This window comes from Grampus griseus (assembly GCF_964374135.1).
Source record: "Grampus griseus genome assembly, chromosome: 8".
Taxonomy (NCBI): domain Eukaryota; kingdom Metazoa; phylum Chordata; class Mammalia; order Artiodactyla; family Delphinidae; genus Grampus; species Grampus griseus.
Window position 1 is genome coordinate 100,624,064 of NC_139002.1, and position 21,774 is coordinate 100,645,837.

The following is a 21,774-nucleotide window of genomic DNA, read 5'->3' on the forward strand; positions in this document are numbered from 1 at the left end:
CCCGGATGCCGTGGCTGTGGCCCCCGGGACCCCTGTGCTTTGCCCTCCAGGCCGTCCCTTCTCCCTCTGCGTGTGCGCTGTTGCTCTCCCCTCTGGCCCAGCCTCTGACCAAGCCCAACCACGCTTCCCCACAGTGGCCTGAGGGCCCTGCATTCCAACCCTGACCCCCGGCAGGTCCCACGACCACGGCCGGATCAGTGCCAAGCAGTCCTCTGTGCGTCACCGGGGCAGGAGCGGTGAGCACGTCTCACCCTGTGGCCACTTGTGTTACTGAAACCCCGTGGGAGGGACTGGCCTTAGCCACATCACTCTCCTTTGTGCTGTCACGTGGAGAGCGGGAGATGTGGCTTCATTTTCAGGGGTTCGTCCGCTCACGCCTGAGACGTGAGCTTCCAGTCTGGCCCCGACCAGCATCAGCCTGGCCCCCTTTCCTCGCCTGGGCCCAGGCTGTCTGCAGCGGGTAGCTGTCCAGGCCTGAGCTCCGGAGTCAGACTGCTTGAGTCCAGATCCCGGCTCCCCACACCCTGCGGCTGCCTCCTGCCTCCAGTGACCATCTGAGCTACAGCTAGGAGCTGTGCCCGCCCTGTGGGCTAGAAGAGCTGCTGCAGTGATGCTGGAGCAGAGGAAACCCGAGTCCCAGATAGGAGTGGGGACTTGAAGTTGTCACAGGGTCTGGTCTTTGCCCCCTCCTGCTTGGCCCTGGACAGGCTCCCTTCTCTGGGAGCAGGCCTCCACTTCTCTGGGAGAGTTTGGATGGGTGATCCACCTGTACAGCCTTACCGCCTAACCTGGAAGCCCCGTGAGGGGGCCCTGTCTCTCTCTCCTCTTTTTTTTTTTTAAATATTTATTTATTTGGCTGTGCCGCCTCTTTAGTTGTGGCGTGTGGGATCTAGTTCCCTGACCAGGGATTGAACCTGGGCCCCCTGCGTTGGGAGCGCAGAGTCCTAACCGCTGGACCACCAGGGAAGTCCCGCAGGGGCCCTGTCTCTGAGGCCAATTCTTCCAGGCCCTCCTGGAAGCTGCTCCGCTCAGCTGTAACCAGGCGAGTCTCTCCTTTCAGCGGGTGCCTATTGAATCTGTTCCCAAAAGCTTCCTGCCTGCCCCGCCCCCCGATATTTTAGAAACAGCTCTGAGGTGTACAGTGATGATGATTACCCTTTATTAAGCCCTCACAGCCTGCCGGGGGCTGGGAACATTCCGTGGGCATCCATCGTTTCAGCAGGAACGCAGGAGGGCCTCCCTCTGGGGGAAGTCTGGGGACACAGGTGGGTGCTGCGCTGACGGCATTGGGGTGGGGTGCGGAGCCCAGAGGGCTGATGGGATGGCAGGATGGGGACAGATGCTGGGTGCCCACTTGTGACGCACGCGGACGTGTGTGAGGCTGAGGCCCGTCGTGGCGCTGTGACAGCTGATGCTGACGGGCACCATCTGGCCTGAGTCACGTGGCGACCTGAAGCTCCACCAGCTCATGGGCTTGACAACTGGTCCGCTGGGAAAAGGCATCTGTTCATGGGAACGGGAGGCCTAGGGGGTGGAGGGAGGCCCTGAGTGGGGAGGCTGCAGGACAGTGGGTCTGTTACCCACAGACAGATGGAGGGCCTGAAAGTCGGAACCCCATCCCCAATTTCCTCTCTGACCATCTGGAGGGCCACCCATGCCCACGGAAATGTTCCCTGAACGGCAAGTATTTTAGAAGAGGGATCAGACCCAGGAAATCCCCACCTGGGGCCTCTATTCAAGGTCAGAGGAGGGCCTGCGGGGCCCCCAGGCGCCCTGACACTCCTTGCTTCTCAGGATGCTGCTACAGACAGGATTTGCCAAGAAAGACCTTTGAGTCATAAAACTTCACCCCTGGAAGGACCTTTGTAAAAACCAGGTCAGCCTGAGCCAGAGAGAGGCGGCCGGTTCCCAAAGGCTCGCGGCTTAGTGAGAGCACGCTTGGGTCTCTGTTAGGAACGCAGGGCCTTTCCCATCACATCACTGCACTGGGGGTCTCAAGTGTGCAGCTGGTGAAAAGCATGGGGCTTTATTTTCATTTGCTGAAGAAGAGGGGTGTGTGTGTGTGTGTGTGTGTGTGTGTGTGTGTGTGTGTGTGTGTCAGAGGTCCCCAGTTAAAGAGACAGGCCGGAAAGGTATCTAAGAAAGGCATCCTAAGAGAGAGATTGGGCGAGCTCCTGAAAAAGCTGTGCTCGGGAAAGACTTTGGGAGGCTCTGGGCCCGGTGATGTGTGGCCCCTCTGGTCCCCTCGAGTCCCTGTGGTAGGACAATCTTGCTGCAGGGGCACGAGATGCTGGTCCTCCCGCAGCCGCCGTCCCCACCTGTCCTCAGAGGGGATGCTACACAGTCCCTTCTGCTCTGCTCTCATTTCCAATTCAAAACCTGGGGTGGGTGCTTCTGCTGGGTGGCTCCCAGGTCACACGCCTGCTTCCAACCTGCAAAGGAAGCTGGGAATTCCCAGAGTTTTCAGCTTCCGTAATAGGACGTGTGGGTTCCGCCTTGTAAAGCAGTTGGGGTTCTGCAACCTAGGAGAACGCTGGGAGGCCCGAAGAGTTCAGATGTCCTTCACCTGTGGGTTATCGTCAAGAAGAAGGAAATAAGAATTTGCGGAGCGCCTCCTGTGAGCCGGATGCCTTACACACCTGGCCGGGATGCTGCTGGCCCTTAAGGACTTATCGTGAGACATGGGAAAACAGACCCTTCCTCTCTTGCCCTAATGGTATACCAATCTATGAGGTTCCTGATGCAAACGGAGCCCCTTGGACCTGGTTCCCGCGTGCGGGGCACCCCCTGTTCAGCTCTGTGCACGGCAGGTGTGGATTTCACAGGCATATACTCAGGAGCTCAGAAACGTACCTTGGTCTCTCTGTAACTGGCATCCATCTCTTTGCTTCCAGTTCAACTTAGTCCTCTTCGAATTGAAACTGTCGACTGAAAAAAAATGCACAGCGTGAGAGTTACGAGTTAAGTTTTATTTGGGGCTAAATGAGGACTACAGCCCAAGAGGCAGCATTTCGGATAGCTCTGAGCAACTGCTCCGAAGAGGTCGGGGGGGAGTCAGTATATATGTGATTTTGGTGAAGGGGGAGTACATGCATATTTTTTGCAGAACGTTGCTGCGAGTCTTGTGAAGGTTACTGCTTGTCCCGAGGAGCAGACGTCACCATGAAGGATTTTAGTGCTTTTCTAGATACAAGGAGATGCAAGAAGTGGGCTCATAAAATCTTCTGAAAATATCTAACTATCTGAACACCTGTTCTGCCAGTTTCTCCCAGAGCACAGAGCGCCTTATTCCTGATCTCCACCCCAAACTCTTTCAGGGGGTGTTGAAAGTCAGCAGCTGCAGTGACTCATGATTTCATCCTTGTGGAGGTAGATGGCAAGTGCCAATTGGTAGCTGACAAAACTGTCCATTCAGAACTCAAATCCAATCAGGTCAGGATCCGCCCCCTCCCCTTCATCTCCTTCTCCAGGAGGGTGTATACACGGAGCTCGCTGCCGGGGGAGAAGCATCCATCCATGTTGACTCCCCCTGAGATGTGGGAACTCAGTGGGCTTTGGTCATCCACACCTGTCCTCCCCATACCTGATAGGGACAGAGTAAAGGGACAAAGTAGGTAATTAAATAGTTAATCCTACTAGGGGATTGTAAATAAAGAAAAAAGTATGGGAGACCCCTGTAAGTTAATGATCACTCGAGAAAGCAGGTTTGCTTAACCACAAAACCAAGCAGGCTTGCTTAGCAACAAAACCATGCAACAGAAGCATGAGACACTCCCCCAAACACTAAAACAGTTATGGCATGAGACCCACTTCCTGCCCAGTGAGCTCAGTAAGTTAATGATTCCTAGGACATGCTCCTCTGGGCGCATTAAAAACAAAAATAAAAATATATATATATAAGGAAACCTGAAATGCCATTTTTAGCATATGTTACCACCTTTTTGCTCATTTCCATTGTGCCATGACATTCCTGGCTTGACCATGTAGGGATAAGAAAACTCCCCCACCTGACATGGAAGAGGAGCTGATGATGGAAGCGTGACGTCTACTCAAGAGTGAGGAAGAAGGTGGTCTTTTCCCCCTCGCCACTTTTCCTTTGATTATAAAACTGTAGCCCACTAAGTCCTCGGGGCGAGGCATCGTCTCGCCTGCCCACTTGTGAGCCTCACAAGCGTCCCATTCTAATAAATCACTTCTTAGCTATCACTTTGCCTCTCGCTGAGTTCTTTCTGCACCGAGACGTAAAGAACCGGAGCTCCTCAGAGCCCCCCAAAACTCCACCTAGCGGTTTCGTACCAGCCCAGAAGCAACTGTGACACTCTGATCTCTGGTTGCCAGGGTCACGCAATCAATCCTTCAGCTGCCTTACCTGGACCACACACGCATCTCCTCCAGGTCCGTCGGCTTGCTCTCAGACACACCAGGTCCGCACTGGAGGTGCATAAACTTCTGGATACTCCCCCTCATGATACAGGGGTGTATAGAGGATTCTGGGGAGGGGCCAGTTCTCCTCCATTTCTACTGAGGCTTCTCCATACCGTGGAGGGGGGCAGGGCATTGTGGGAGGACTGTTGCCTCCTCAGGACATACCTGGTAAAGGAAGTGTAGGTCCCCTCTGCCCCGGTGTCCCCCAAATGTACTTGGGACCTTTTCATGGCACCCTCAAACTCAGCCCAGAGCAGGTGGCCAGGGACCCCTTTGAGGGCCAGCATCCAGGTTTAGGAGTACTGCTCTGCCCCTTCTCTCCCACCTGCCTGTTGAAACTTTATCTCCTTTCGGGTGGAATCTTGGCTTCTGTGGCGGCACGTGCTTCCCCACTCCAGGGCTTACAGCATCAGTTCCCTGCTCTCCAAGTTCAAAGCCAAGTTTTTTGACTTCCAAAAAATATTTCTCTCTTAAAACGGGCTCTGTGTTTCAAAACCTCTTTTGCAACTCAAAGCCGAGGAATTGACTCTCTGTTCTGAGTTTCCTTTGGAGAGCGGAATATGAAAAGCTAATTTAGCGTCTGAATGGAGGGGAAGGGATATAAGGAAACTGCCTCCCGAGGAGCAGCAGTTAATATCTCAAAATGATAATACCCAGCTCCCGTGTTATCTCACTGACACGATAATCCTTCGAGGAGAGGGTGATCGCAAACCATTCCAGGGCTGGGACTAGCATGAGGTGAGTGAGGCATTTCCCTGGGCACAAAATGTAAGGAAGTGCTCCCCAGCTGAGGAATGTAGATCAATAGTAGTTCAATGCAGGCATCGGTGGGTTTTTGTTTGTTTGTTTTGTTTTTTACTTTTTTTGTTTTGGCCGCACTGTGCAGCCTGTGGGATCTTAGTTCCCCGACCAGGGATGGAACCTGTGCCCCCTGCAGTGGAAAGAGGAGTCTTAACCACTGGACCACCAGGGAAGTCCTGAATGCAATAATTAAAAAAATCAAAATTAATGCAAAAAACTCATGATGAACAAAATATCAAAATTTAGAATAAAGACAGGATTCGTACTACTGACCTTTCCTTTTGCTGCAGGCTCCAAATGGATCACAGCACTGGTACCAATCCTGCCTATATTGCATTCACCTGTTATTTCTCTTGATTACTACGGAGCTTTTTGGTACCTCCTTAAATTTTGTGCCCGGGGCAAGTGCCTCACTCACCTCACCCTAGCCGCCCTCCGCACCCCCCACCCCCGCTTCCCCCCTCACCCCAGCCCCACTTCACCACTATTTGGGACTTTTTCCAGATTTGAGAATTGAGGTTCTGAGAGAGTGAGTAGCTCAAGCGGGACAGATGGCCCCAGGGAACCTGTGGGAGAGAGACTTCCCATTCATTCATTCAACACATATTCCTTGAGTAGGTACAGTGCAGCAAGCACAGGGCTGAGAACCACGGAACATCAGTGAACAAGGTCCCTGCTGTTGCCGAAATCTTGGCTTCTCTGTGTACCGATGCCAAACAGAAATATGGAAACAGAGATTTTGGAGGAAGAGAGAGATGGCTTTATTTTTCTGCCAGGCAGAAGGGAAGACACAGCAGGCTAGCCTCTCAAGAACTGTGCCCCCCCCTCCTCAGGGAATCAGAGATTTTATATGTGGGGCTTGCAGTCTGGGGTATATGATAAAGATCAAAGTAGTGAAGGTCTTGCATTCTTCTTCCTCCTGCATTATTTCAAAACAGTCACATCTGGCGTCAGGCAGCCTGGTAATTGGGTCCGTCTGTCTCTGGGTTATCGTCTGCGACCTTCTATGTGACATGCAAATACAACAAGGGGTGATTTGCTACAAGGGAGTGCAGGATGTAATTCACATAGTGTTACAGAGTGATAGGTTCGCTTTGTGAAGTACAAATCTAGTTACAAGACACTACAGATTAGTAACAATTAAAATAAAACTAGGATTGACTCACTCTTTCAGGCCAGGTTATGTTTTTTCTCTAGCCTGTTCACTGTTCCCTTTATTTTCCTTGTTCTCATGGAGATTATATCTTGGTACAGAGGAAACAGACTTCAACTAATTCATGGTTAATTATTTATTTAATTATAATTGGAATAAGTGATTTGAAGAAGAAATGTGGGAATTCAAGAATCTGTAACACAGGAGCTTGACTCCCATGTGCTCTGGGGGATCTGGAAGGATTCTCCGAGAGAGGTAGGTTGTGAGCCAAGTAGAATGGGAAAAAGAGGGACTAGCATGTGCAAAGGTCCTGGGGTAGAAAGAAGCTGGTGCATTTGAGAAACTGAGAGAAAGTGTGTTAGACCAGGCCAATTCTGTAACAAACAGCCCTTAAGTCTAAGTGGTTAAACATATTAAAAATTTATTTCTCATTTGCTTCACAGTCTAATGTGGGTCAGATAGCTCATCTCCAAGTGGTGACTCAGGGATCCAGTTCCTTTCCACCTTTAACACTGCAGAAAATAAAAGAGAGTGGAGGATTGTGTGGGATGTGGCATGCGTCACTTCTGCTCACATCCATTGGCCCAGTGCTCATTCCAGGGCCCCACCCCATCAGCCTGAGAGCTCAGGAAGAAGTGGTGGGTGGGGGGACAGATGCTGGTGACCCTTAGCAGCCCCTGCCACAGGGAGGGGGAGGAGGCCAGGCAAGTCCTTGGTGGTCACGATTGGGACCTGTGTCTGTAGTCTTGGAGCAAGACTGGACTTGCACTCGGCCACAGATCTGGGAAGGTATTAACATATGGGCAGCTGCCAGCCGTGACCACCATGGCCTCTTCCAGAAGGAAGGAGCCATCACGCTCAGAAGCCATTCTGGAACGTGGAACCTACCAGAACCATTAAGATGGTCAGGTTCCCATGCACAGCGTGGAGGCGTGGCCCAGATCATCGAGTCAGCCTCACTCCCTTGGCCTTGTTGCTCCAGCTCCAGTGTCCTTGGAAGAGATGAAGGGGGTTGGCGGGGGGTGGGGGGGACTGAATGGAAAATGACACTCTCAGCTTTCAACAGACCAAGCAGGTCAGTCTCAGAGCTCTGGTTTCAGGGGACAGTGATCCCCAAGGTACGTCTAGGCTCCAGTTTCTAGGGAGTCTGGGGAGCAGATGCGCAGAGGCTGGGTTAGCCTTGTGAGTCTGGCTGTCTAATGAAGGGCTCTGGGCCAACGGGGGGCCAGAGACTGCCTGGGATTTGCTAATAGGAAACCCCTGAGCCCAGATCACAGCCCCTAGGGGACCTCTTTGCTCTGTCCTCCCCAGCCTGTTTTGGGGTTCCTAGGCTTGCCTTGTGGGTTCTAGGACACCCCCAGTTGGGCAAACGCTGAACCCCAGGGCCTGGGATCAAGATCTCCAAGTAGGGCCGTCCTGGAAATCTTTGTGCTGTTTGCAGGATGCGGGCAAGCATTTCGGCATCCTAGGTGGTTTCTCTGATTTTCCCTAGCTGAGAGGCAAGGAGACATAGTAGGAAGAGGCCTGGCTCTTCAATAAGATGGACTGGGTTGGAATCCTGCCTTTGCCCCTGACCAGCTGTGTGACCTTGATAAAGTTACTTAACTTCTCTGAATCTGTTTCCTCACCTGTAGAGCAGGGGGATTTAGTACCTGCCTGGCAAAGCTGTGGAGAAAGGTAAATTAGATAACCAGTAGGTGCTCAGTAAATGATAAACATCATCACCTCTTGGAAGAGAACCAAGATGGGAGGGGTGGGAGCCGCACAAACCCCGAGACACAGACAGACAGACACACACGCACACACACACACACACGCACACATCGTTCTTGCAGCTGCAGCCAAAGGGATCCTGTTAAAATGTGTGTCAAATCATGTCACTCCTTTGCTCAGTCCCCCAGTGATCTCTCACCCAAAGTCAAAGCCAAAGCCTTCACAGAGGCCACAGGCCTTCCGTGCTCTGCCCCCTCCTTTCTCTCTCTGGCCTTGTCTGCTGCCAAGCTCCCCTTTCTCCCGGGCTTTCTGTGGCGCCAGAACGCCCAGGCACACCCCTGCCCTGGGGTCTCGGTGTCGCCACCCCCTCTGCCTGGAATGCATCTTCCCCAGATGTCCGCCTGCTTGGTTTGTTCCCTCTTCTTCCCGTCTTTGCTCAGATGCCATCCTGTTGGTGAGGCCTCCCTGGCTGCTCTGTTTTAAACGGGGTCCTCATTCCTCCTCGTCTCTTCCTTGCTTTATCTCCTCCATAGCCTGATCATCGCCTGACACACCGAAATGTGTTTTCTTGATTATCTCCACTCACAGGAATGCAAGTTGCACAAAGGCAGGGTTGTCTATGATGTTCACATTCATAGCCATCCCCAGTGCCTGGGCATACAAGTAGGGGCTTAACGTTTGTTGAATGAATACCTGAATGATGGTGAGGACTCAAGTTCTGGCTGGTGCAGGTAAGGGGAGTGGGCCATGGCACGAAGGATATTGTCCCTTTCCTTTTTGGCCAAATGAGGGAGTTGGACTAGACCCTCAGGAGATCACGAACCATGGGAATTGTGCGCATCACTGAGCGAGTTCCAGCCTCCATGCGCTTTTCTGGGATTAGGGTCACCGGCTTCTTACAGACATTTAACAGAGCCTGTGATCTCCCAGAGGAGCTAAGCACCCTCCCAGCTCTGACATTTCCTTGTTGGCTCTAATACTTGCAAATCCTTGCTTTCTAAGAACCTACGAGGCCAGCATTCCGTGATCTTATTCAAGTCTCAGCTGCCACAGTGGCTCCAAAGATCAGTAGGGGGGCGTGGGCGGGGGTGGGGAACCAGAGGGGCCTCGGCAGGGTCAGTGGGTCAGGCGGCTGGGGTGCCTGTGGGGGCACGGGAGGGGCGACAAAGGAGACTTCTACATTACACGTGCTGTTTTCTTCCTTTTATTTAGAAGAAAATAGATTTAAAGCAAGTATGACAAAATGTGAGCAATTGTCAGCGCTGGCTTCTGGGCACAGGGGTGTTTATCACAGAGAGCTTTGTACTTTTTCTATATTTCAAAAATTTATTTTAAAAATACAGATTTGGAGGTGGGCAGGACAGTTATAGCTCATGATTAGGAACGGAGAGGCCGTTTTGGGGGGCCGAGGGGCCTGTTCTTTGGACATTTTTTCCAGTGCATGTGGGCAGAGGGGCTGGCCAGGATCTGGGCCCGTTCCTGGAGCTGTCAGCGCCCCTCCCTGCTCCCGGGTTTCAGTTTCCTGCCTTGCTGGGGAGTGGGGAAAGGCTGAGAGGCCCCGTGCTGGGGGTGAAGCTAATTCATTAGTGACGCCTTGTCAAGGACTGGGCGCCCGCGGTGACAGCGTGATTCACCGACACGATTGCCCCGCTGCCAGCCTGCGTGGGCCCGGAACGGCAGTACACGTTACCTTTACTCACTGAGCAGGGCCTGGTGGGAGGCGAAGGTACAGCATCTACCCGGAGCAAGAAAAAGACTCGGAGAAAGAAGAGAGCTGGTACCCTGTACCCTTGAACCCAGGAAGCGCCGTCAAGCCTGGTGCTGGCGTTGCAGGGGCTCATGCAGCTCCTGCCCGTGCTGGCAGAGCCCAAGAGGGCTGCCTGGTGCTGGAGCGCCAGCTCCGAGCACGTGGTGAGGGGGGCTGGCTAGGCTTCCTCCTCCACAGCAAATGTTCCCTTGGGGAAACTGCTGGGGGGAAGGTGGGCAGGAGGGTGGGGGGGAGGTGCTCATCCTTATCCCGGCTGCCTGGCTGGGTTTTCCTCAGCTTTCTGGTGTCTGAGGTGACACCTTTTCCCAGTTCTCCCGAATGAGTAGAAGGGAGAAGGTTGGATTGGGGCTTAGGTGGGGTCTGGAAGGAGCTTGAAGTCCCTCTGGCTGGGGCTCAGGATTCTCCTACATCCCAGATCTGGTGTCTGGGCCGCACTTATTCTCTGCCCCGGGGCTTCTACCTCAGCTTGCACCTCATCAGTCTTCGTTCCAGGACAGGGGTCCAAGGCTAGTTCCTGGCTCAGAGCAGTACCCGTCTCTGTGTTCACCCCATGACACCTCTTGCCTGATTACAACTACTATGGCTCTGCTCTTTCGTTTATTTATCCAACACATAGATAGCGAGTATCTGAGAAAAAGCTGCCAGGAGCATAAAAAGGTACACACTGAATAATTCCATTTATATGAAATCCGAGAGCAGGCAAAGCTGATCCGTGATGATAGAGGTCAAGGTTATGGTTGCCTCTGGGACTGACTGGAAGAGGCAGGTGTGAGGGAACTCTGAGTGACGGAAATATTACACGGGTGTTTACATTAGTCAAAACTCACCAGACTGAAAAAACAAAACAAACAAAAACTCACCAGACTGTATACTTATGATCTACGCATTTCACTGGATGTAAAGTTTGCCTCCATCTTTTAAAATGTTGATAATTTTCATGGAACGACTACTCTGGGCCAGACCCTGTGCCAGCAGGGAAGGAGACAAGCTTACCTGCCCCAGGCAGCTTACATTTCAGCAGTTGTAGTTTTCATCCTCTCCTTGCACTGGCCCCTGCTGTCTGCCCTTGGGCTGGCCTCCTTCCCAGATTGTAGTGGAGATGGGAGTGGGGGTGGGTCAGAGGGCAAGATGCTGTCTAGAGGTCTGTCCCTGCAGTCAGTTACATGGTCGCACCCACCAAGGTGGGAAGGCAGGATGGAGGAGGCCTGGAGCCCGCAGACTTGACTTCCTGGCTGTACACTCTACGCACTGTGTCATCTTCAGCAAGTTGCCTGCCTAATCCCTCTGGGGCCACTTGCCTCATCTTTCTTATGGGATTAATAATGCCTTTGTCATAGGAGTTAGACTGAGGCTCTGCTGTGAGAATATTCGTGGACAGAGGTGCAGTCATTGTTTCCATTTATTGCAGTGGTACTTGGTTAGGAGCAAAAGTTGGAGAGTCAGACTGCCTGGTTTCATATCCCAGCCACCAGCCAGCAGGGTGACCTTGGGCAAGTCACCCACCTCACATCAAACCTCTCAGAGCCTCGGTTTCTCCATCTTTAAAATTGGGGCAACGAGGGTACCTACCTCATAGACTGTGGCAAGGACTCAGCGCAATGCTTTTAGCATAGTGCTGGGCACATGGCAGGCTGGCAATAAACCAGAGGGAGTGTTTCTGCTGGCAGCTCTGGCAGGAGGGATCGGAGCAGGAGGGGAGAAGTCATGGGCAAAAAGCTGTTGGTGGGAGCGTGTGCAAGAGGAACAGTTCCAGAACGAGCGTGGTCATCACTGGTGGTGCTCAAAGGCGCTTGAGTGCGCCAGTCCTCCGTCCACCGCAGCCACACACCGAACTTGAGCATAGCTGGAGGGACTCGGCAGGAGAGGGGGGTGTGAGTGCACGAACCAGGAACCTGCTGTGCACTGCGGGTGCACTGGGCGGGGAGGGGGGCGGAGCCAAGCTTGGGTCCCCGCAGATCCTCAGCTGTGACCCAGTCTGAAAAAGCCCAGAAAGGAACAATGGTCTGAGTTACTATCTTAAAGTGACCCCAGCGGGAAGACTGGGCGCACGCCGCTGTACATGAACGGCCGGCAATGACCGCGCCCCTCAGTCCCTCCTCGAGAGCCACTTGTCCAGAGTCCTGGGTCGCGCGCCGGCGTTTCCTCGGTCCTTGGTTCCTTCTTCTTGGACTTGCAGCTCTGGACGCACACAACCGCACACCGAACGGCTCGCTGTGGCTGGAAGCGTAGACAGCGTCTGTCGTCGGGTCTGTGCTGGCACGGTGCCAGGCTTGCGGACAGCGGATCTTGGGTTCCCTCGGCGAGCGCTGGCTCCGGGGCTGGTCGGGGGGGAACGCGGGGCGCGAGCCCCGGCGCCGGGACCCCGCTCTGGTGGCACCTGGGCCCCGCCCCTCCCTCCCTCCGCCTGATTGGCAGCCGCACGCGCGTCGGGGGTTGCCAGGGCAACGGGTCTCAGAGTTGCGAGTCAGTGCTAACCTGAGCCAGTCGGCCTCCGGCGGAGGGAGCAGGGGAGGGCGGACGGCGGAGCGCGGCCCGTGGCGCGCGGCGGCTGGGCCCCAGGAGGGCGCCTCCTCCCGGCCAGGCACGGCCCCCCTCCCGGCGCAGGGGCAGGCCGGGGCGGGGGGCCCCGGAGCCGGCGCGGCCTTGGCCCCGTCGAGGAGACCGGAGGTTCGCGAGGGCGGGGCGATGCCGGGCGGCGGCGGCGGCCCCGGCCGGGGCCCGTGACCATGGGCATAGCCGAGTCCATGCCGGACGAGCTGCCATCGGACGCGGAGGAGCAACTGCGCAATGGCGAGGAGCAGTTGGAGCTGAGCGGGAGGCGGCTGCGGCGGCTGCCCAGCGCCGTGTGCGCTCTGAGCCGCCTGCAGAAGCTGTACGTGAGCGGCACGGGGCTGCGCGAGCTGCCCGAGGAGATCGAGGAGCTGCGCGAGCTGCGCATCCTGGCTCTCGACTTCAACAAACTCGAGCGCCTGCCCGACGGTCTGTGTCGCCTGCCGCGCCTCACGCGCCTCTACCTGGGCAGCAACCGGCTGCCGGCACTGCCCAACGACTTCGCGCAGCTGCAGAGCCTGCGCTGCCTCTGGATCGAGGGCAACTTCCTGCGGCGTTTCCCGCGGCCGCTTCTGCGCTTGGTGGCGCTGCAGTCGCTGCAGATGGGCGACAACCGGTTGCGTGCGCTGCCCGCGGAGCTGCCGCGCATGACGGGCCTGCGCGGCCTCTGGCTCTACGGCAACCGTTTCGAGGAGTTCCCGCCCGCATTGCTGCGCATGGGCCGCCTGCACATCCTCGACCTAGACCGCAACCGCCTGGGCGGCTTCCCCGACCTGCACCCGCTACGCGCCCTGCGCGTCTTCTCCTACGACCACAACCCGGTCACTGGGCCCCCCCGCGTCGCCGACACGGTCTTCCTTGTGGGCGAGGGCGCCGTCGAGCGCATGGCCGAGCGCGACGAACCCACGCCCCGGCCGCCGCCCAGGCGCCCAGCGCGGGTCTTTGAGGATGAGGAGGAAGAAGACCTGCTCATAGGGGGCGGGAGCTCCCGGGCTCTGGGGCCCCCCGTGGACAGCCTCTGCGCCCTGGAAGCAGCTCCAGGACTGGGCACCTGAGCCTGTGCTCTAGGTGTTTGGGCCTCGGCCACTCTGAGAGGAGGGCCTCTGGGAAGGTTTGTGGGAACGGTGGGTCCCTACTTGAGGCAGGGAAGGGGTCTCTTTGGGCAAGCTGCCGGGGACAGGCAGGCCTGGGGGTCATCTTCAGACATTCCAGGGTAGTGAAAAGACTGCCTACTGGCTGGTCTCTGGGCGGTCTTCAGGCCAACAAGGCCCGGTTCCGTCCAGTTCTTATAGCTCCTTCTGGTCCCTGATAGAGTCACTGACAACACAGTAGTAAAGGCACCAGCTTCTTCCTGGAACCAGGGTCACACTGACCATGGAATCATCCCCTTGGCAGAGTCTGGAGGCTCAGGGCACCCAGCAACCTCCCTCCTCCTGGAGTCTGGGTCTTCTAGGTCCACCCTTTCTGGCGCAGGAGCCGCTACCTCTGGTGTGGACCACAAGCCTGCTTGAGGAAGAACTGCCCCCAGAAGAAGGCCTGGCCCAGGGGCAGGGGCTTGGAGTTGGGGCTGGTGCCCGGGACAGACAGGTGTGGGAAACCGGGATTGGGGCCCTAACCATAGCTGCCCTTGTTCCTCCACCGGGGATCATGGTACATACCTTCCTCCCCAGGTCCCCTAAATTTTGTGTGGGGAAGGGGGGACTCAGAAGGCAAGGTCTCTGCCCTTGCCTTTTACTCTGTTCTGTTCTTCCAGCCTGTGCCTGGAATCTTGCTGGGAAAGAGAACGTTCCCTCCCTTCCCCACAGCCTGAGCCTTCCAGCTGTCAAGTTTGAAAAGAAGCCACTGTGCCTCTAGGGCCTCCTGCACTGGAGAGAGAGGCTCTCTGCTCTGGGCGGCTGCTCCAGTGTAGCCACTGCCTGTACTCTCCATTCCCTTAAATGGGCACCATCGGGGTGGCTGGCATGGCGTGGGGCATGGGACGAGCACTGTGTGCCTCCACTCCGTCACCAGGACAGCCTCCGGGGGTGAGGAGTGAGGCCTCGCTCTGCAATTCCCAGGGCCAGACCTTTCCCATCCAAGCAATAATGGGAGGAGGGCCCAGGGCCAGGGCCGCTCAGGGACACTGTCGGGGGCAGGGCCCCCTCCATGGTAGCGTTTTCTTTAGGAAGAAAAAAAAAAACTGGCTGTAAACATAAATTATATTTCTCGGAGAAAGAATGTGCGTTTCCCACATGCCTGTTTATTTATAAGCCCTGGGAGCACTGGGTCCCGTTGCTGTGGGGACCGTGGGCTCCCTCTGGCACTGCCCTCTGTCCATGTGCTCCAGCTCTGTGTCACAGTGGCCCTGGCCAACTGTTGTATCCTGTCTGGGGAACAAGAGCTTGTCTTCAGTCACAAATGGCTTTGGCTGCGCTCTCATCTGGCTGTATCTTACTCTCTGCCACCTGGCCACCGCCCCTCACCCCCAGTCCCCCTTCCTTGGTCTTCTCCAGCTTAATCCTCAAGTTCCTGACTCTTAATATGTTTCTGAATCTCAAGCTTGGCTGACCTTTCTCTATTCTTTCACTGGCACTGACCCCCATCCTCCCTGTCTGAGTCTATTCTTCCCTCCTTCCATCTCCCTGGCTCCATTTTCCTCTCTCTGTCTCTCCCTCTTAGTCTTTTTTTTTTTTTTAACTCAGTCATTACTTTCTCCCCTCACTGTTCAGAAAAAAAAGAAAGTATAAATATTTAAAGAAAGAGAGAAAATTGTAATACCTCAAGCCTAGAGGCCCATCTCCCTTGAGAAGATGCTGCCAGGCCACCATCACCATGGCAACAGGGATGATGTCATTCAAGGCCCAAAGGTCAGGCCTGGCCCAGCAGCTCTGCTGGCCACTGGGCTGGACCTGGGGGTTAGGAGGAGGCTGGGGATAGATCTGAAGGAGGCAGCTTGGGAGAGTGAAGGCCTCCAATGGACAGAAAGTGCTCTTAGGGTGGGAAAGATTGGAGGCTGCCTCCTTCGCAAGGAGGAAGAGGAGTGCGGGGGTTGGCTGCAGACCTTGTCCCTCCCAGGGCTCCTCAGGTGCCCATGCTCCCCCTGTTGAGGTTCCATCAGGGCCAGTGGTCCCTCCTGTGGTCTTGGAACTTGCAGGAAGGAACTTGAGTTCTCAGTCACTCAGGTGGGGTAGGAGTGTCAGCCATCCAGACTGTCCTCTTGCCCCGTGATTCCTATGATGGCATATTCCCCTGGGCCTAGAATCAGAAGGCATGGATTTCAGTCCTGGGACTTCCCTGGTGGCACAGTGGTTAGGAATCTTCCTGCCAGTTCAGGGGACATGGGTTTGATTTCTGGTCCGGGAAGATCCCACATGCCGCGGAGTAACTAAGCCCGTACGCCACAAGAGCCACAACTACTGAGCCTGCGTGCCACAACTACTGAAGCCCGCGCACCTAGATCCCGTGCTGCGCAATAAGAGAAACCACCGCAATGAGAAGCCCTTGCTTTCCGCAACTAGAGAAAGTCTGTGCGCAGAAACGAAGACCCAACACAGCCAAAAATAAATAAATAAAAATTAATTAAAAAAAAAAAAAAAGAAAGCATGGATTTCAGTCCTAGTTCTACTATTGACCGAGAGATCTTAAGCAAGTCATGCCCCTCCCTGCCCCCCAGGCCTCAGTTTATCCATCTGCACACAAGGAGCTGCGTTTATTCAGAGCTGATGCTGCAGCTCGGCACTCCATGCAAACTGGTGCTTTTCCGCCTTCCCTTTATGCAAATCCTAGAGGTAGGGGAGGGGGTGCAGGGGAGCCACAGTTATCCTGAAATCACTGCCAGCCCAGATTCCCTTCCTCTCTCTGGTCTGTTTCCCTGTGCCTCTTCCCCCGTTGCACTCCCCCGAGGACTCTAGGTCCGGGCAAAGGCCCTGTGATAAGTCCCCCTGGGCCCTCCCGAGGCACACAGGGCTGTGCCTTTTTGCATCGTCAAGGACGGCACCCTTAGCCACAGCCGCTCGACAGCCAAGCAGGGCTGCTGAGGCTGAGTTTCTCCGCAGGGAAAGAGGAGGGAAGTGTGTTACGGGCCGGGAACCAGCTCTGCTGCCTGCTTGCTCTTCACATCAGGAGCCGCTTTCTCTCGGGAAGTTAGAGGGTTGGGTTAAAGTGGGCGCTGATGCCTGGTTCGAGAGCGCTCTTGAGGGTCTCTGTCTCTATGTAGAAATGGGGGAGACTAGGATAGGAAAGGAGCTGTTGCCAGGGAAGCTGGGCGTCGCAGCTCTCCTTGGTGATGGAGAGAGCAGGGCCTGTTGGGGAGTTCTCACTTGGCCTGGGGGCAGCAGGGAGAAAGGGAGATGACTTTCCTAGGGGCACTTGTTAACAGTGGCCACATCGACAGTTCCGCACGTTGTTGGGGGGACAGTCAGGGGTGGGTGGGCCATGGGGGAGCAGGACAGAGGCCAGGGGAGGTGGCAGATCAGACCAGGAAGGCAGGCTGTGAGGACTGTGATGAGACCAGAGCAGAGGCAGCGATGGGGCAGGGGACAGGCCTGGGGAGCTAAGTGACTTGCCCATAAATGGGTGTTAGGCCTCCTAACCCAATGCTCGATCCGCGCCACGGGAGATCCTCTCTGGACCTCCATGGCTGGCGGTCAGGTCTGGGTGTGGAATAAGTGGGAATCGTAGCCTGTCTTCCTCCCGGGGCCTCCCAACAGCCCTCTGCTGGCGGTGGAGCAGCAGAGATTGGATCCTCTCCTGGCTTCATTACCGCCATCCCCCTCTTCCCACCCACACTCAGGGCCTTCGGAAAGCAGGAGGACAAGGTGCTCGGGACCTGGGGGCCCTGCCCAGAAGCCCCTCCGTCGCATCCAATGCCACCACATCGGCTTGCTCAGCCGTCGCCCCAGAGCTTCCTTAAGTCACCTGGGCACTCCCGTTCTGAGGATGGACGTTTATTAGCACACCCGAGTGTGCTGCACAGAACATGTATTCAGACAGGGGTCCCTGCCCAGAGGGGCTCACAATCTAAAGGTGACACCACACAGACACACGGGACACAGACACAGAGAGCGGGGCAAGGGACACAGATGGTTGGGGAGACGCGGGCTGGGGCATATGGGGCGTGTTCAAGCGTTGTCCTTCTTGTTGTCTTTGTCGGGGAGGGAGAGGAGAGCAGGACGCGGCCTGAGAGGGCCTTCCAGAAAGCAGCGGAATCCGGGAGGGACTTGCAGGAGAAAGAACACCAGAGGCCCCTGGCCCCAGGCACAGGGAGGGATGGGGAGTCTCTGCAGGCATGGATGAAGAGAGACCCCACGAAGTGAAGGCAGGAGGAGATTAAAAAAGGCCAGGAGGAGGCCTGGAGCCCGTGGCATGGGGCTACCGCCTCTGCCAGGCCGAGCTGTCCTGCTTTCAAACCTAGATTTTCCAGAGCGAGGCTGAACAGAAGTCCTGGCAAGGAGTGATTGTGAGGCTGCCTCCCAGACCCTAGGGCTCCCTCCAATCTCTGAGCCAGAGATCAGAACCTTTTAACGGGACAGTTAAACCAGGCTGTCGGAAGTTCATGGGGCAGAAGGGGAGAGGGCGGGCAGCTTCAGGTGGGGGTACTTAGTGCAGGAGGCACCGTGGCCCCTTCACTCGGAGTGGGCAGGGGACACACGACAACAGAGGGCACTCATTTCTGGTGTGCCTGCAACAGATGTAGCACCTTCCTTCTGAAGCACCCCGAGAGCTGCCAGGCCTCGGCTTCTCCTGGGCTATGTGTGGGTGGGAAGGGGAAAGGGCTGGGATGATTATTGCTCTTCTGTGGACGGAGTGAACTGACACCAGGAGGAAGGAACTAGCTTGCCCGGGGCCACTGTGTCTGGAGAAGGAAGACACTGGGGTCCAGCTTCCCAGGTCCTCAGGTTAGGACCGGCCTTGGGCGTTTTCGAGTTGGAGGGACTTTTGCAATCCTAAAGGATGAAACCAGAAAAGGATGGAGAGAAGCCACGGGTCCAGCCAACAGACCCAGAGCTTCGCAGGGAACAGAAGGAGGAGGACGAGCTGGCCTGAAACCACAGTGGCCCAGCGAGAGTTCAGGTGGTGGTGGGGAAGGTGGAGGGTCTCCCTTTGATTTGTCTGACCTGCCTTGGAGGGTGGTTCCCCTGGGAACTGAGGAAGGGGATGTCGGGCTGGGTGAGCTAGAGGGGCCCCCCTCAGGCCCCGAGGAGACTCCACTCCCAATAAGCCTTGCTTTAGGCCTGATCCAGGGGGTACGGCTGCTCCTCTGATTTCTGGGTAGCTGGTGGGCTCATACGCTCAACCTGAGGAGGGGCTGGAAGGGTCTCGTCACCCGTGAAGCCAAATCTCAAAGGTGACAGGTGAGGGGAGATGCAGCCCCAGGCTCCCCATCCCCTCACCCCACTGCTTCTTCCCCTGGAAGGAGAGGGAGAGCTAGACCCACGGAGGAAACAGCCAAGGCCCTACTTTTTCACGATCCTTTATTAATCAGAACAGGCCTTGCCACAAAAAGCAGGGCCCATTCCCACAAAAATATGATTTTGCAAAGAGGAAATCTTGCTGGCTTAGAGGGTGCGTGTGGTGGAAAAATTTTGTATGATTCTTTTTTTCCTTCTTTTTTCTTCAGTTTTCCTTCATTTCTCTTCGCTGCACATTTTTTTGTGATAGTGGGTTTTTGTTGTTGTTGTTGTTTTTATAAAACGCTTGCACTCAAGGACTCAAACACAGTACAAACAGCGACCACCAATCCCCACCCTTGGGACCCCAGAGGGGCTGGGGACTCTGGGGCTTCCCCTGGCTTTTTTTGTGGCTGTTTTCCTTGTCCCTTCCCTGGCGTCTGGCGCCGGTGGGCAGGTGCGGGGCCCTGGAGTAGGTGGAATTTGTACAGCAGTTATGTGGGGAGATGGTCACAAGAAAGGATACCTGAATAAGATAACGACTAAGTCTAGGGCGCCCACAAAGATGGCAGATGACCGCTCAGGAAGGGACCGGGGACACAGTGGAGAAGGGATAGATGGGCCCAGGCAGGCCTCAGCTATCCCTGGAGGCTCTGTGGGGGGAGGGGAAGGCGGGCCTTGCCTTCAGGCTACGGTAATAATACTTTACTCGCGGGTAGCACCTTCAGAATCCTCCTGCCTCCACCCCCAGGTCAGGTGACAGCGGCCTTACAACCTCCCCTATGAGGTAGGTGAAGTATTATTACCATCATTTTACAGATGGGGAAACTGAGGCCCCGGAAGTGTGGGTGATTTGTCCAAGGTCCTAGGATGGTGACAGGGCACGAGGGCCCTCCCCCCACCCTCAAGTTCCCCCTTTCCTTACTCTTCTATAGCCTTAGACCGCCCCCGCCCTCACCCCATACCACCCGCTGCTTCCCTTGCTAGCCCACCCTGCCCTTGGCCCACCACTTGCCACCCCTCCCCCGCGTCCCAGAGCTCAGGGTGCCCGTCGCGGTTGGAGAACCCCAGGCCCGGTTCATCGACGTGCCTGGGTGGGGTCAGATTTGGAACAGGCACGGCCTGGAGACGCTCTCTGTGTGTGATTGGCTAAGAGCTTCGGGACCGGGCTCGGAAAACGGGGATGCAGTTGCCCCGCCCACTCAATGCAAGTTGGTTCAGTCCCCGAGCGCTCTGTAGCAGACACCGGGGCCTGGGACTAGGCTCGCTCTCCCACCGGCCTCCGGCGCGGAGGGGCACAGGATTCCAGCGAGGGATGGAGGATGGCAGATCCCCTCCGCTTCTCAAAGCTTCCAACAACACCCTTTCTTCGCTTCCACTGTCTCCGGGGTCGCTGCCCTCCCGTCCCCGCTGGGGGCTGGTTCCCCAGCCTGTCCGACAAGGACCGTGCCGTTGGGGCAGACCCCCATTTTAAGCAAAGCTACAATATGGAAAAATTGGGATTTACAAGGAATGTGGGTGACTATTTGCTTTACGTTAGCACTCTTCACTCTACGAAATGATTCACCTACTTCGTATGATATTCCTCTAGATCCGTGGGGTTAGGGAGTAGGGGCGGGGTGGGGGGAGTGAGATTCTAGGTAAGAAACTTTTGATACGGGCAGAGCTGTGAGCGTCTACCGCACAGAGCAGAACGCTCATCTCAAAGGGAAGTCTACTTAAGGAAGATGGTTCCCGACTGCCTATGCTTTTGCCGTGCTAAGTGGGGGACCCTTTCCAGAGTCTCCTTCCTGGGGTGTCAGACCCATCTGGGGTTGAACTGTGCTCCCAGACCTCGTCCACAGACTGTAGTGTCAGGGCGCCACCTCGCGGTGTGTGCCAGGAATGTCAGGCCCAGGCTCGCGGACCCCTGGATTTGAGGCTGTCACCGGCTGTCTTGCATCAATACCGGGACCGGCGTGGGGGTGAGTGGGCTTAAGCAGGGATCATCCCGAAATCTGCTGCCTCCAAGGGGATGCCAGTTCTCGTCTCTGCAGGAGCTGAGGCAGAGGAACCACAGCTTCTTTGTGTGGGGGCAACCCCAGAACTCACAGAAGCCTGGAATGTTCCCTGCTTCCTCTGCCGGAACTGAGAGGGGCAGAAGGAGCTGCTCTGAGGGACCAGGATCGGTGGGGAAGGTGAAAGGAAAGCCCTGGGGAAGGTCAGGTGATGGCAGATCAGAGACCACGACGGAATGAAAGGGAAGGTCTATGGGCACAGGGGATGGAGGGGTGGAGGCGCGTGGCTGGGGAGGTCTGCACAGAGACGAGGAAAGGGAAGGAAGCTGGAAGGCGTGGCAAACGTTGCCAGCGCGGCTGGGATACAACATCTGGGAAGGCTGAGGGTGCCTTTGGATGAGGGTGTCAGGGAAGAGAGCTAGTGGGGGCTTGGGACCCCTGAGACAGAAGGGAGCAGGGGAGTCCTGGTGGAATGTGATACACACAGGGGGTGCCTAATGTTCAAGAGGCGAAATTGCTGGGGAAGGAGCTAGTGGAGTTTTGGGGAGGCGGGGTCGGGGAGGAGGAGGCAGCCCAGCTCTCAGCCCAGCTCCTGTCTGCCCCCTCTTCCCCACCCGCCCCCCTCCATCCCTGCCTCTCCTCCCCCCACCCCCCCAGCTTTGCGCATTGACTTCTCAGCGTCCAGCCCTACCTCACTTCACGAAACCCTCTCTGCATCGTCTTCAGCACTGCGGGCCCCAGGGGAACAGGGAGCGAGTTCCCCCACCCGCACACACGCACGCACGCACGCACACGTACACACACACGGTGGACACAACACAAGTACACAGGGCTGCGGCTCCAGGACCCCGGAGCGGGCTATATACGATCCTCGGTAATCAGGGCCCAGCCGGCACCTGAAACTGCCCTGGAACACGCCTCTCTTGGTCGGGCCGGGGCCAAACGCCTCGACCTCCCCTCTCCTGGGCCCACGTTGCGGCCTGGGGAGGGGGTGGCCTT

At 56.1% G+C, this 21,774-nt stretch overlaps 1 protein-coding gene across 1 annotated transcript; it reads left to right on the plus strand.

Annotated features, from left to right (window-relative positions):
* Positions 1–12,586: 12,586 nt before the first annotated feature.
* On the plus strand, positions 12,587–13,465 carry LRRC10B (leucine rich repeat containing 10B; the record flags this gene model as incomplete). Its single annotated transcript, XM_082659261.1, has 1 exon — positions 12,587–13,465. The coding sequence occupies one exon, from the start codon at positions 12,587–12,589 to the stop codon at positions 13,463–13,465; it is 879 nt and encodes a 292-aa protein (XP_082515387.1).
* Positions 13,466–21,774: the final 8,309 nt, after the last annotated feature.